This window comes from Chiloscyllium punctatum, chromosome 4 (genome assembly GCF_047496795.1).
Source record: "Chiloscyllium punctatum isolate Juve2018m chromosome 4, sChiPun1.3, whole genome shotgun sequence".
NCBI classification, from domain to species: Eukaryota; Metazoa; Chordata; class Chondrichthyes; order Orectolobiformes; family Hemiscylliidae; genus Chiloscyllium; species Chiloscyllium punctatum.
Genome location: NC_092742.1, coordinates 66268122 through 66282662, shown reverse-complemented (window position 1 = coordinate 66282662; position 14541 = coordinate 66268122). Strand labels below are relative to the sequence as shown.

The window sequence follows — 14541 nt, the reverse complement described above, 5'->3', positions numbered from 1 at the left end:
CAGCAATGTTTTTTTTTGTTGAAATAGCAACATTGAAAAATTATTATTATATTACTGCCCAATTTTCTTTCCGATTGGGTTTTACAACCTTCTGCACGACTTTAACGTAAAGTACAAGTTGAGGTATTACAAATAATCTTCACAAATAATACAAATGTCCACAGCTTCCATTAGTAAATAGTTTACAGTCAAAGTTATAAATGATATGATGTGAAACCATGATCATGTTGCATTATCTACCCTCATCATTACTGACATGTGCAGCCTCGGACACAGTTAGAGACATGATCATCCAAAAATACATCAGTTTTCATGTGCATGCAGATGGCAACTGGTGATTCCTCATATTCTCTCTTCACTCTTCCACTGACACTAATTGTCAGACTGCTTGTCAAAAATGCCCAGTGGAAAGATATTTCCTTCAATTAATTATTGAGTACGTGGAAATCATGTTTTTTGTCCCCACCAAAATTCCATTTTCTAACCATTCTTGTCCTGGGCAACTGTCTGAGACTGAACCAAATTATTTGCTATCATTTTGACTCCAAGATGAACCTCTGAGTAAACAGTGGCACCATGTTAGCCAACCTCCAGTCTTCCGGCACATCATCTGTGACTTTCGATGATACAAATACGTCAGCAAGAGGCCCAGCAATCACTTCTCTAACTTACCACAGAGTTCTAGGGTACACCTGATCAGGTCCTGGGATTCTATCCACTTTTGAGCATTTCAAGACATCCAGCACTTCCTCCTCTGTAATATGGACATTTTTCAATATGTCACCATCCATTCCCCTACAATCTGCATCTTCCATGTCCTTTTCTTTAGTTAAACACTGATGCAAAATATTCGTTCAGCATCTCCCCCATCTCCTGCAGCTCCACACAAAGACTGCCTTGCTGATCTTTGAGGGGCCCTATTTTCTCCCTAGGTACCCTTTTGTCCTTAATGTATTTGTACAAACCCTTCGGATTCTCTTTAGCTCTATTTGCCAAAGCTATCTCATGTCCCCTTTTTGCCCTCCTGATTTCCCTCTTAAGTATAGTCCTACTGCCCTTATACTCTTCTAAGGATTCACTCAATCTATCCTGTCTATACCTGACATATGCTTCCTTCTTCTTCTTAATCAAACCCTCAATTTCTTTAGTCATTCAGCATTCCCTATACCTATCTGCCTTCCTTTTCACCCTGACAGGAATATACTTTCTCTGGATTCTCGTTATCTCATTCCTGAAGGCTTCCCATTTTCCAGCTGTCCCTTTACCTGCAAACATCTGCCCCCAATCAGCTTTTGAAAGTTCTTGTCCAATACCATCAAAATTAGCCTTCCTCCAATTTAGAACTTCAACGTTTAGATCTGATCTATCCTTTTCCTTCACTATTTTAAAACTAATAGAATTATGATCACTGGCCCCAAAAGTGCTCCCCCACTGACACCTCAGTCACCTGCCCTGCCTTATTGCCCAAAAGTAGGTCAGTTTTACAGCTTCTGTAGTGGTACATCCACACACTTAATCAGAAAATTTTCTTGTACATGTTTAACTTGCGCTGACTTCTGATTTTAAAATACTAATTTTTCTTCTGAATTAGTCCTGGTTTAGTCTATTCCTACTTCCATAATCTCCTCAGGCACAAAAGATATCCTTGCTCAACTAATTCTGACCTCTTCAGCTTTCCTGATTTTAATTGCTCCACCACTGGTTGTGCCTTCAGTTGCCATGGTCTCTTTTTTTGGTCTACAGCATGGAAATAGGCCCTTCAGCCCAACTTGCCCATGCTGTCCAGTTTTCACAATTAAACCAGTCCCATTTGCCAGGCATTTTGTCCACATTCCTCCATTCCTATCCCAACTATGTATCTGTTGAAATGTTTTTTTAAATGACAAAATTGTTCTTGCTTCCAACACCACCTCTGGCAGCCCTTGCTTCCAGACACTCACCACCCTCTGTGTGAAAAAAATGCCCCGCTGGACTTTTTCCTGTCTCTCCCCTCTCATCTTAAATCTAAGGTCTCTAGTTTTAGACTCCCTTGGCATGGGGAAAAGCTGTTGGCTATCTACCTTATCTAATCTCATGACTTTATAGACCTCCATAAGGTCACCCTCAGTCTCCTATGCTCTAATGTCCCAGCCAATCTAACCTCTCCTGATAAACCTACCAGTCCAGGTTGCATCCTAATAAATCTTTTCAACACTCTTTCTGGTTTAATAACATCCTTTCTATGGTAGGGCAACCAGCACTGCACGCAGTATAGTAGAGTGACCAGAACGGATGCAATAGTTTTAAACTCTGGGATAGTCTATGAAAGCTTTCTTCTGGTCCTTCTTTAATGTACTTCTTAAAATTTACTCCCTTGACCAAGTATTTGGCCATTAGCACAAATATTATCTTTTTAAGATTTGGTGTCAAATTACATTTAAACATATTCAAATTATATTCACTCCTGTGAAGTAGAAGAGGACAACTCTGAAGAAGTAGCAGAAGATATTTGTACTCATTTGCAAACACATCGCTGGTAAGAAATTGGAGGAGACTGCTTTAACATGAATGCCATTCTGTTCTCGGCTTTTCTACTGCCTACTTCCATGTAAAAAGTGCCAACCTACATTAAAACATGTGATGAGGTAATCAGGTGAATGCAGGCTGGTTCTCAACAATGGACCACTTGCTCTGAATGGTGCAGGAAAATTGAATAGCTCTTAACTTTTCAGGGTCTTACTGCCAGAAGGAATGATGAGCTGAAGAGCTTTCATCTGCATCGTGATCATTGTGTGATGTTATGAAGTGTAGAATAATGCTACCTAAGCTCACTGCTAGCGTGAAATTGTGGGTGGGCCATAAGAAGTGAAATGGAGAGATGAGGCCTGGAGTTAGGGTGTTCAAATTGCTCCAGCTGCTTATCACTATGCAGCTCAGAAATCATTATAATCGGCAATCACAGTTTCAGATCACACTGGCCAGTCAATACAGAGATATGAGCAGGCTGTCTTTATTTCTTCTGAAGTCACAGGGTAGCATCATGAGGAGTACATAAAGGAAGAGTGATCACTTGAAGTAATGATTTGGGCATAGATGTTCAAAACAGTGTTACATTATGAATATTTGATACCTTTTTTCTGCCAAATAAAAAACAAACATTGTAAAGAGGGCATTTTTTTTCTCACTTCATTTTTCGATATGGACTGGATTGGAAAAAGGATTGTTTCACAGCAACTGAGGGAGGGATTACTGTATTGTTGAAAAGCAGGTACTGTAGCTGAATTACATTGTAAATCCTATTTACACTGTTGCTTAGCAAGCAGTAGGAGAAGGTGTAAGAGCAAATGACATGTAAAATAGTTAAATACAAAGTGAGGTTTCATTAGCAACAGTTTGCTGATTGGTTTGTGAATTTGTGACCAGATACAGATGTCAAAGGCTATCAGTCTGACAACAACGGTATTGGGTCTGAGGTAGCTGAACAACTCATGGGTGCAAATAATAACATGAGAATGAGCAAAGTAAAATGAGCAAGTAAAGAGATTGCCCAATTTAGAGATTTATTTTCCAAGGAGATTTTAGCCTCGGTATTCTTCCCACCAAATGTACCATTTTATACATATCTAACAAATTATAACGGTCATCAAACCCTATCCTCTGCTTTCCATTTTGTTACCATTTCTATCTAACCTTTTTTTTCCCTTTTCCCTTCATATGTTCTGACAATCAAAAGTGAAAACATTTTGAAACAACTTGACATTAAATTTTGCTGATTTATGACTCTATTTAAAAATAACAGGAAAAACCTGGGGAAATGGTTACAAAGAGAAAATTTACGTGATCAACTCACTTGCAGAAAAAATGTCAAATTCATATCTACAAAATATCTTCAAAAGCAAATAAACTTACCATAAAATAATCTTCCATAGCTAAAAGTAGGTCATTGTTTTTTTCATACATCTCAGCTCTCTTGAAATAGATATCAGCATCAGATCTGCATTTGAGGCCCTGAGAATAATTTATGATTGCCATTGTGATATCCCCTTTATTTCTATAAATGTCTCCCTTTGAAGTGTAGGCATCTAGCAGTAAAAAAATTTATAGATATTAACTTTATAGAAGCTACATGTAATTTTGTGAAATATGCATCCAAAACCCCATACATAAGATAAAGTTTATTTTAATGCAAATTGAAAATTGAAAATTCTGATGAAAAACTACAATTTAAAATTATATCCAACTTTAAATTATTTATTTCCTATTGTTAATATATGAATGAATAATATTTTTGGAAGCTAACAATAATGCCAGAGGAGTTATATCTATTTATCTAGAATTATAAATCCAGCATAATTAAATTTCTAAATGTGCTTTCTTCCAGTTGGACACTTGATCAAATGGAACAATACCACTAAAAATGAAAAGTAGGAATTAAACAATTTAATTACTGTACCTGCATGATTTCTGTTGTGTTTAAGTACAAAATTAAGATCATCTAGTGCATCAGATGTTCTCAACTGAAGAAGATAAAGGAAATGTCTCTGCCAATAGCTGTCAAGCAACATCGGTTCTAATTTAATAGCCTAAATCAAAAAGCAATAGAATTATTATTCAAATAGAATTTTTGTTATTTACAGTTTGACCAGTTGTATACACACTAATCACAAATAAACCACGAATACAATTATAGCTAATAAGTAATTCAGACAAAAATATATAAAATGAAAGATTCCCATATTACTGTGAAAATAACACAATCTTTTAGTGGATGCTAATACAAATGTATCTCCCGATACTTTGCTCATAATAAGTCTAATGCTGTACCTTTTCGAACAACAGAAATGTAAGACAATGCATAATTCAATTTTCTTTAATTCATTTGTAGGATGTGGGCATCACTGACTAGCCAGCATTTATTGCCCATTCCTAGTTGTCTTCGTGAAGGTGGTGGTGAGCTGCCTTTCTTGTACTGCTGCAGTCCACCTGCTGTGGATTGACTCAGAATGCCATCAGGGAGGGAATTCCAGGATTTGGACGCAGCAACAGTAGTGAAGGAACAACAACATATTTCCAAGTCAGGATGGTGAGTGGCTTGGAGGCAACTTGAAGGGTGGTGGTGTTCCCTTATATCTGCTGCCCTTGTCCTTAGGTGGAAGCGGTCATGGATTTGGAAGGTGCTGTCTGAGGATCTTTGCTGAATTTCTGCAGTGCATCTTGCAGGTACATGCTGCTGCTACTGAGTGTTGGTGGAGTGGACGCTTGTGGATGCAATGCAAATCAAGCGGCTGCTTTGATCTGGATGGCGTTAAGCTTCTTGAATGTTGTTGAAGCTGCACTCATTTAGGCAAGTGGAAAGCATTCCATCACAATCCTGACTTGTGCCTTGCAGATGGTGGACAGGCTTTGGGGAGTCAGGAGGTCAGTCACTCGCTGCAGTATTTCTAGCCTCTGACCTGCCCTTGTAGCCACTGTGTTTATGTACTGAATCTAGTTGAGTTCCTGGTCAATGGTGACCCCAGGATGTTGATAAAGGGGATTCTGAGAGGGTAACACCAATAAATGTCAAGGGGCGGTGGCTGGATTGTCTCTTATTGGTGATGGTCATAGTCTGGCATTTCTGTGGTGCTAATGTTATTTGCAGTACAGTGCAATGATCTGTTATGAGGGTAAAAGTGTTTATAGAAAGGGGTGGGTGATTGCCTGCAATTCAGGAGATTATCACAGAACTGGAGAAAGGGGATGTACTGTTCGAATGAAAGATGAAAAGTATTTGTTTGGAGTTAAGTAACAATACAGATAACTGTAAACCACAGGCCAGCAACTACTGGAAAAGACAGAAGAGCAATATTGCAATACAAAAACTATAGCAAAATGGTAATTGGAACTACTGTTATCTTAACATAAACTTGAACATTAATGGTGTAAAGAGTAGGGAGGGGAAAGGATTTCTAAGATATGTTCAGGAGAATTTTCCTCATCAATATAGCTCCTCAGTCTGGTTCTGGGGAATGATATGAGTCGATTAGATTTCATAGAAGGAGGACTACTTTAATGGAAAAGTGATCAAAGTAACATCTGATTTAGGTTAATGATGGAAATGAACAGTTAGCAATTGAAAACAAAAATACTGAATTTGAAGAAGGGTAAGAATGAATCGATCCCAGATAAACTGAAATCAATAGTTGTAGGCAAAATTGAACTCAGATTGAACAATGGACTGCTTTTGAAGAGAAGTTGGGTCAGGTACAGTCAAGATCTCATGAAAGGGATTGATAGTGCAAGCAAAGTCACAGTTCCTGAATAAGAAAACAGATATAGAAAAAGATGAAGCAGAAAAGGAGGTCTCACTTCCTTTATCAATTTGATGTCTGACTATGCCCCTTTTTCTGCTTTGGCTAAAGATCGTTAATTAGTGACAGGCATTTTGTATAAAGGGAAATCCAAATGTGTTCTATTATAAAATAAATAGTAAAATGATAGTGAGAGGGTGGATGAGGCCAATTAAGGACTAAAGCAGGGAGCTACACATGAAGGCAAAGTGGAGTATAGCTCAAGTACTAAACAAACACTCTATATCTGTCTTTACCAGATGGGATTAAAAATTGACAAAAAGTAGGATTTAAAAGTCTGGATGTAATTTGTTAAATCAGCAGGATTGTATTAGAATTAAAGCAAAATAGTGTGGATACTGAAAATCTGAAATAAATGCAGAGAATGGAGTTTGGAAGGATGAAGGGAGATCGAAGTGAAACGTATGAAATACCGAACAGGCAGGACAGAGGGTACATTGGGAGAATGTTTCCACTGGCGGGAAACACGAGGACCTGAAGGAACATCCTTAGAGTAAAGGGAAGACCCTTTAGAACAGAGAGAAGAAGAAACTTCTATACGCAGGGAGTGGTGAATCTGTAGAATTCATTGCCACAGAGGGCTGTGGAGGTCAGTTCATTGAGTATATTTAAGACAAAGATAGATAAGTTCTTGATTGCCAAGGGATCAAAGGTTACGGAGAGAAAGCCGAACTGATCGAATGGCACAGCAGATTCAATGGCTGAATGGCCTAATTCCTGCTTTTATAGACTTATAGAATACTGGAGAAACTCTACGTCTCTGCTAACATCTGTGGTGAGAGATTAATAATTCAAGGCAAGTACGGTTCTTCTTCAGAATTATATTCTTCAGGACTTTATTAAATTTATTTAATTGTGTTGGTAGAAGCAAGGGTGAACATTTCAAAGGTATAAATGTTCCAATCCACCTTAGCTATGGGGTGATACCTGAAGGCTGGAGAATTGCAAATGTTACACATTGTTTAGAAAATTATGTAAGAATAAACCAAGCAACTACTGCCGAGCAGTCTGACCACTGAGAATGGGTCAAGAAAAGCCTACAAAGATTTGTTAAATGGAAATCATGTTTAACTAACCTGATCAAGTGTTTTGATCAAGTAAGAGAGATGGTGGATAAGAGTAAACAGTTAACGTGGTCTATGTGGATTTCCAAAAGTGGTTTGATACAGTGCCACAGAATAAGTTTGCCAACAAAACTGAAATAAACAGGCAGGAGGCTGCAAGAACATAGCAAGCCAGGCAGCATCAGGAGGTAGAGAAGTCGATGTTTTGGGTATAACCCTTCTATAGGACTGGAGTTGGGTGTCAGGGAAGCTGCTAATAAAGAGGGAGGCAGGAGCAGGGTGAAGTGGGGAAAGGTGAAGACAGATAGAGGGTATGAGAGGGAAGGGGAGGGGCTGGGAAGGGAGATTATTTTAAATTGGAGAACTCAATGTCGAGTCCTCAGGGCTGTAGGCCCAACAGAAGATGAGGTGTTGTTCCTCCAATTTGTGGTGTGTTTCATTGCAGCAATGGAGGAAGCCAATGATGGTCATGTCGGAGAGTGGGAAGGGGAAATTAAAGTGGACGGTGACTGGGAGGTCTGGTCAGCCCCTCCAGACCCAGCTGCGATGCTCGGTGAGCCATTCCCTCAGTTTACGTTTGATCTGCCTGATGTAGAGAAGACCACATCAGGAGCATCTGATGCAGTAAACTAGGTTGGGGGAGAGGCAGATGACCCTCTGTCTCACCTGGAAGGACTGTTTGGGGCCCTGGATGGAGGTGAGGGGGGTGGTGTACCAGAAGGTTTTGCACCTTTTCCAGTTGCAGGGAAAGGTTCCTGGGGGTTCGGGGGGTCAGTGGGGAGAGTGGCACAAACCAAGGACTGTTGAAGGGAACGGTTCTTGCAGAAGGTGGAGAAGGGTGGGGAGGGGAAGATGTTCTTGGGTGGTGGGGTTTATTTGGAGTTGACAGAAGTGTTTAAGGATGATGCATTGGATGCGGAAACTGGTGGGGTGGTTTGAAAGGACAAGGGGACTCTGTCTTTATTGGATTGGGGAGGGTTTAGAGCAGTGGAGAGGGGAATGGAAGAGCTGCGGTAGAGGGCTGTCTGGATGACAGAGGGAGGAAAAGCATGTCGTTTGAAATAGGTGGACATCTGGGAGGCTTGCAAGTGGAATGTCGCCTCATCCAAGCAGATGCAGTGGAGGCGGAGGATTTGGGAAAATGGGATGGAATTCTTGCAGGATACTGGGTGGGAGGAGGTGAATTCCAGGTAGTTATGGCAGTCTGTTAGTTTGTAGTGAACAATCGTCTGGAGATTGTTGCTGGAGATGGAGATGGTGAGGTCCAGAAAAGGGAGGGAGGTGTCCAAAATGGACCAAGTGAATTTGAGAGCGGGGTGGAAATTGTGGGTGAAGTTGATGAACTGCTCCAGTTCAGACTGGGTGGACAATGCTGCACCAATGCAGTCATTGATGTAACAGCGGAAGAGTTGGGGTACAGTGCCTGTGTAGGTGCTGACCACAGTTGAAAAAAAAAAGAAACTAGCAGCAAGGATACGAAGCTGATTGAGTGACAGAAAACAGACAGTAGTGGTGAATAGTTGTTTTTCCATACTGGAGGAAAGTATGCAATTGGATACCTCATGGTTCGATACAAAACCACTTATTTTACTTGCTATATACTAATGAGATGTACAGCACTCAAACATCCGTCAGTCCAATTCATCCACGCTGACCAAATATCCCAATCTACTCCCACCTGCCAGCACTTGCCCCTTTTTCCTTCTAAACCCTTCCTATTCATATACCCATCCAGATACCTTTTATATGTTGCAATTGTACCAGCCTCCACCACTTCCTCTGGCAGCTCATTCCATACATGTACCACCCTCTGTGTGAAAAAGTTACCCCTTAGGTCGCTTTTATATCTTTCCCCTCTCACCCTAAATCTATGCCCTCTAGTTCTGGACTCCTCCACCCCATGGAAAAGACTTTGTCTATTTATCCCTGAGGTCACCCCTCAGCATCGGACGCTCCAGGGAAAACAGCACCAGCCTTTTCAACCTCTCCCTATAGCCCAAATCCTCCAACCCTGGCAACATCCTTGTAAATCTTTTCTGAACCCTTTCAAGTTTCACAACATCTTTCTGATAAGAAGGTGACCAGAATTGCACGCAATATTCCAACAGTGGCCTAGCCAATATCCTGTACAGCTGCAACATGACCTCCCAACTCCTGTACTCATGCCAAATGCCTTCTTCACTATCCTATCAGCCTGTGACTCCACTTTCAAGGAGCTATGAACCTGCAATCCAAGGTCTCTTTGTTCAGCAACACTCTCTAGGGCCTTACCATTAAGTGTATAAGTCCTGCTAAGATTTGCTTTCCCATTTATCTAAATTAAACTCCATATGCCACTTCTCAGCTCTTTGGCCCATCTGATCAAGATCCTGTTGTAATCTGAGATAACCTTCTTCGCTGTCCACTACATCTCCAATTTTGGCGTCATCTGCAAACTTACTAGCATCGATTCTTGTGGCACTTCACTGGTTTTAGATTAGATTACTTACAGTGTGGAAACAGGCCCTTCGGCCCAACAAGTCCACACCGCCCCGCCGAAGCGCAACCCACCCATACCCCTTACCTAACACTACGGGCAATTTAGCATGGCCAATTCACCTGACCTGCACATCTTTGGACTGTGGGAGGAAACCGGTCACAGGCCTCCAGTCTGAAAAACAACACTCCACCACCATCCTCTGTCTTCTACTTTTGAGCCACTTCTGTATCCAAATGGCAAGTTCTCCTTGTATTCCATGAGCTCTAACCTTGCTAACCAATCTCCCATGGGGAACCTTGGTAAATGCCTTACTGAGGTCCATATAGATCATGTCCACCATTCTGCCCTCTTTACTCCTCTTTGTTATTTCTTCAAAAAACTCAATCAAATTTGTGAGACATGATTTCCTATGCACAAAGTCATGTTGGCTATCCCTAATCAGTCCTTGCCTTTCCAAATACATGTACATCTTGACCCTCAGGATTCCCTCCAACAATTTGCCCATCACTGACAGTCAGGCTCACTGATCTATAGTTCCCTGGGTTTAGATTAGAGTGGTGCTGGAAAAGCGCAGCAGGTCAGGCAGCATCCAAGGAGCAGGAAAATCAGTGTTTCGGGCAAAAGCCCTTCATCAGGTTTCCTGATAAAGGGATTTTGCCCAAACCATTGATTTTACCTGCTTCTCGGATGCTGCCTGACCTGCTGTGCTTTTCCAGCACTACTTTAATCCAACCTCTGGTTTCCAGCATCTGCAGTCCTCACGTTTGTATAGTTCCCTGGCTTGTCCTTACCACTTTTCTTAAACAGTGGCACCACCAACCTCCAGTCTTCCAACACTTCACCTGTGACTATCGATGATACAAATATACCGGTAAGAGGCCCAGCAATCACTTCCCTAGCTTCCCACATAGTCCCAGGGTACACCTGATCAGATTTTTGGGATTTATCCACTTTTATGCATTTCAAGACATCCAGCGTTTCCTCCTCTGCAATATGGACATTTTTCAAGATGTCACCATCTATTTCCCTACATTCTATATCTTCCATGTCCTTTTCCACAAATACTGATGCAAAGTATTTATTTAGTTTCTCCCCCATCTCCTGCAGCTCCACACAAAGGCCGCCTTGCTGATCTTTGAGGGGCCCTATTCTCTCCCTAGTTACCTTTTTGCCCTTAATGTATTTGTATTGTATTCTTCTTAACCCTATTTGTTAAAGCTATCTCATGTCCCCTTTTTGCCCTGCTGATTTCTCTCTTAAGTATATTCCTACTGCTTTTATACTCTTCTAAAGATTCACTCGATCTCTCCTGTCTATGCCTGACATATGTTTCCTTCTTTTTCTTATCCAAACCTTCAATTTCTTTAGTCATCCAGCATTCCCTAAAACTACCAGCCTCTCCTTTCACCCTAACAGGAATATACTTTCTCTGGATTCTTGTTATCTCATTTCTGAAGACTTCCCAACTTCCAGCCATCCCTTTACCTGCGAACATCTGCCCCCAATCAGCTTTTGAAAGTTTTTTTTAGATTAGATTAGATTAGATTACTTACAGTGTGGAAACAGGCCCTACGGCCCAACAAGTCCACACCGACCTGCCGAAGCGTAACCCACCCATACCCATTTCCCTACATTTACCCCTTCACCTAACACTACGGGCAATTTAGCATGGCTAATTCACCTAACCTGCACATTTTTGGATTGTGGGAGGAAACCCACGCAGACACTGGGAGAATGTGCAAACTCCACACAGAGAGTCGCCTGAGGTGGGAATTGAACCCCAGTCTCTGGCGCTGAGAGGCAGCAGTGCTAACCACTGTGCCACTGTGCCACCCATAAATTCTTGCCTAATACCGTTAAAATTGGCCTTCCTCCAATTTATAACTTCAACTTTTAGATCTGGTGTATCCTTTTCCATCACTATTTTAAATCTAATAGAATTATGGTTGCTGGCCCCAAAGTGCTCCCCCACTGACACCTCAGTCACCTGCCCTGCCTTATTTCCCAAGAAGAGGTCAAGTTTTTCACCTTCTCTAGTAGGTACATCCACGTACTGAATCAGAAAATTTTCTCATACACACTTAACAAATTCCTCTCCATCTAAACCCTTAACATTATGGCAGTCCCAGTCTATGTTTCGAAAGTTAAAATCCCCTACCATGACCACCCTAGTATTCTTATAGATAACTGAGATCTCCTTACAAATTTGCTTCTCCTTCTGACTTTTCGGAGGTCTATAATACAATCCCAATAAGGTTATCATCCCTTTCTTATTTCTCAGTTCCACCCAAATAACTTCTCTGGATGTATTTCTGGGAATATCCTCCCTCAGCACAGCTGTAATGCTATCCCTTATCAAAAATGCCACTCCCCCTCCACTCTTGCCTCCCTTTCTATCCTTCCTGTAGCATTTGTATTCTGGATCATTAAGCTGCCAGTCCTGTCCATCCCTGAGCCATGTTTCTGTAATTGCTAAGATATCCCAGTCCCATGTTCCTAACCTTGCCCTGAGTTCATCTGTCTTCCCTGTCAGGTCTCTTACATTGAAATAAATGCAGTTTAATTTATCAGTCCTACCTTGTTCTCTGCTTTGTCCCTGCCTGCCCTGCCCAACTCCTCAGCCATGCATTCATCTGCTCTGTCCTCCTATTCCTGTTCTCACTGGCTCGTAGCACCAGGAGTAATCCAGATATTACTACTCTCGAGGACCTCCTTTTTAAATTCCTGCCTAACTCTCTGTAATCACTCTTCAGAATCTCAACATTTTCCCTTCCTATGTCATTGGTTCCAATGTGCACAATGACGTCTTGCTGGACCCTTTCCCCCTTGAGAACATTCTGTGCCCTCTCTGAGGATCCTGGATCCTGGCACCAGGGAAGCAACACACCATTCTGATTTTTCGCTGCTGGCCACAGAAATGTCTGTCTGTACCTCGGACTAGAAAGTCCCCTAAGACAATCAATCACATGGAACCCGACGTACCTCTCATTACATCAGAGCCAGTCTCAATACTCAAAACTTGGCTGTTCATGCTACACTCCCCTGAGAATCCACCACCCCCATTTTCCAAAACACCATGTTTGAAATGGGAATAGCCACAGAAGACTCTTGCACAACTTGCCTACCTTCCTTACCTTTCCTGGAGTTAACCCATCTATGTGACAGTATATGAGACTTTCCTCCCTTCCTATAACTGACATCCATCACACCCCCTTTCTCTTTTAGTTCCTCATTGCCTCTAACTGCCTCTCCAAACGATACATTCGATCTGATCGGATTCACAACCAACGACATTTATTGCAGATATAATCCTCAGTAACCCATGAACTCTCCCTAAACTCCCACATCCGACAAAAGGAGCATATTACTCTACTAAGGACCATTTTTGCTTCTTTCAATCTACTGTCTTATTCCTCTACAAAACAATGTTCCACGTTAAATTAATACTTATGGCTTATATTTTAAGTTTAATCAAGTCAGAACTACATCATTTTTAAATTAAATATAACTGTTAACTCATTCCTTTTGTCTGATTTATCAGTATATAAATTAAACAATGAAAAGACTAAATTTTTTTTGTTGCCATGAGGCTGGCAGTGTGTTATTCTATTCCACACATTGGAGAGATGGCTATTCTTGTTCCTTCTGGTCATTTGTGGCTTGAAATGGTTTGCCCGAAAGTGACGACTTAGCTGACTGACAGGTCTCTCTTTTATTCACTATCATACATAATACTGTTATCTGGGTAACTGCATCTCTCACTAACACAAACTATTCCATCTTTTCTTCACAATCTCTGACACATAACCAGTGTTGCTGTCACATCGTGATGAACATCAATATCTCACCCTATTCATTATCATTACATTACAAGAAACACAGCCAAAAGAGGAAAATAGCTTCATATTTCACACAATTCCAGATTATAACTGCTTTCCAACTTCTGCTGATCACTTTTTTCGCTTTCTCCCTCAATTGACAATACTTCCTGTGGCATGAAAAACAAATTTGTAAACACAAAAGAAGGCCAACAACGTTATTACAATATATAAATTTTTTAAATTTTGTGTGCACTTACTTCATTTAAATCCTCCATGGCTGACTTTAACTGTCCTAATCTTCTATACAAAGCTCCCCGACGGCAATAATTAAACGCTGTGGATTCACCATTTACATCTATGCGGTACGTTACATCATTTACTAAAGACTGCAAAGCAGCTCGAGTGACTTCAGACTGGGAACCTGTTGGATACACTTCTAAATTCTCTTGTTCTGTTGATAGCTGTAAATTCTGCAGTTCTATCTCTTGCAGGTTGACGTGCAATTGAGAAGATTCTTTTTCTTTTAGAACCACCGGTATGTCTTTTTTATCGATGGTTGCTTGATTGGTTGGTTCTGATGGCGGGAAGACTTCATCAAACCACTTGTTCCATATATCTCTGACCCACTCTCTGGTAACGACACCTTCAGGAATTCCTCCTTTCTTTTTTGCAAAGTTTTCAAAGTTAAATAAGCGAGGTACGCTAGAATCTCGCTGGGGAAAGTTACCATCTTCACTATTCCGAGTAATTAGTGTAGGCATAGACCCTGATCTGTTTAAGAGAGTTTCAAACATAAAATTATAAATTGTATAATAATTAAAGTTCAAATTGGAATCAATGCCATTATA

The 14541-nt window shown here is 40.9% G+C and overlaps 1 protein-coding gene across 1 annotated transcript in view; it reads right to left on the bottom strand.

The window, feature by feature from the left end:
* Nucleotides 1-14541, bottom strand: part of ttc6 (tetratricopeptide repeat domain 6) — a 230399-nt gene that overhangs the window by 125736 nt on the left and 90122 nt on the right. The window contains exons 11-13 of the mRNA XM_072567883.1: nt 13951-14464; nt 4433-4562; nt 3889-4061 (exon numbers count right to left, since the gene is read on the bottom strand). Coding sequence (XP_072423984.1) covers nt 3889-4061; nt 4433-4562; nt 13951-14464 — 817 coding nt within the window. The remainder of the gene's footprint in view (nt 1-3888; nt 4062-4432; nt 4563-13950; nt 14465-14541) is intronic.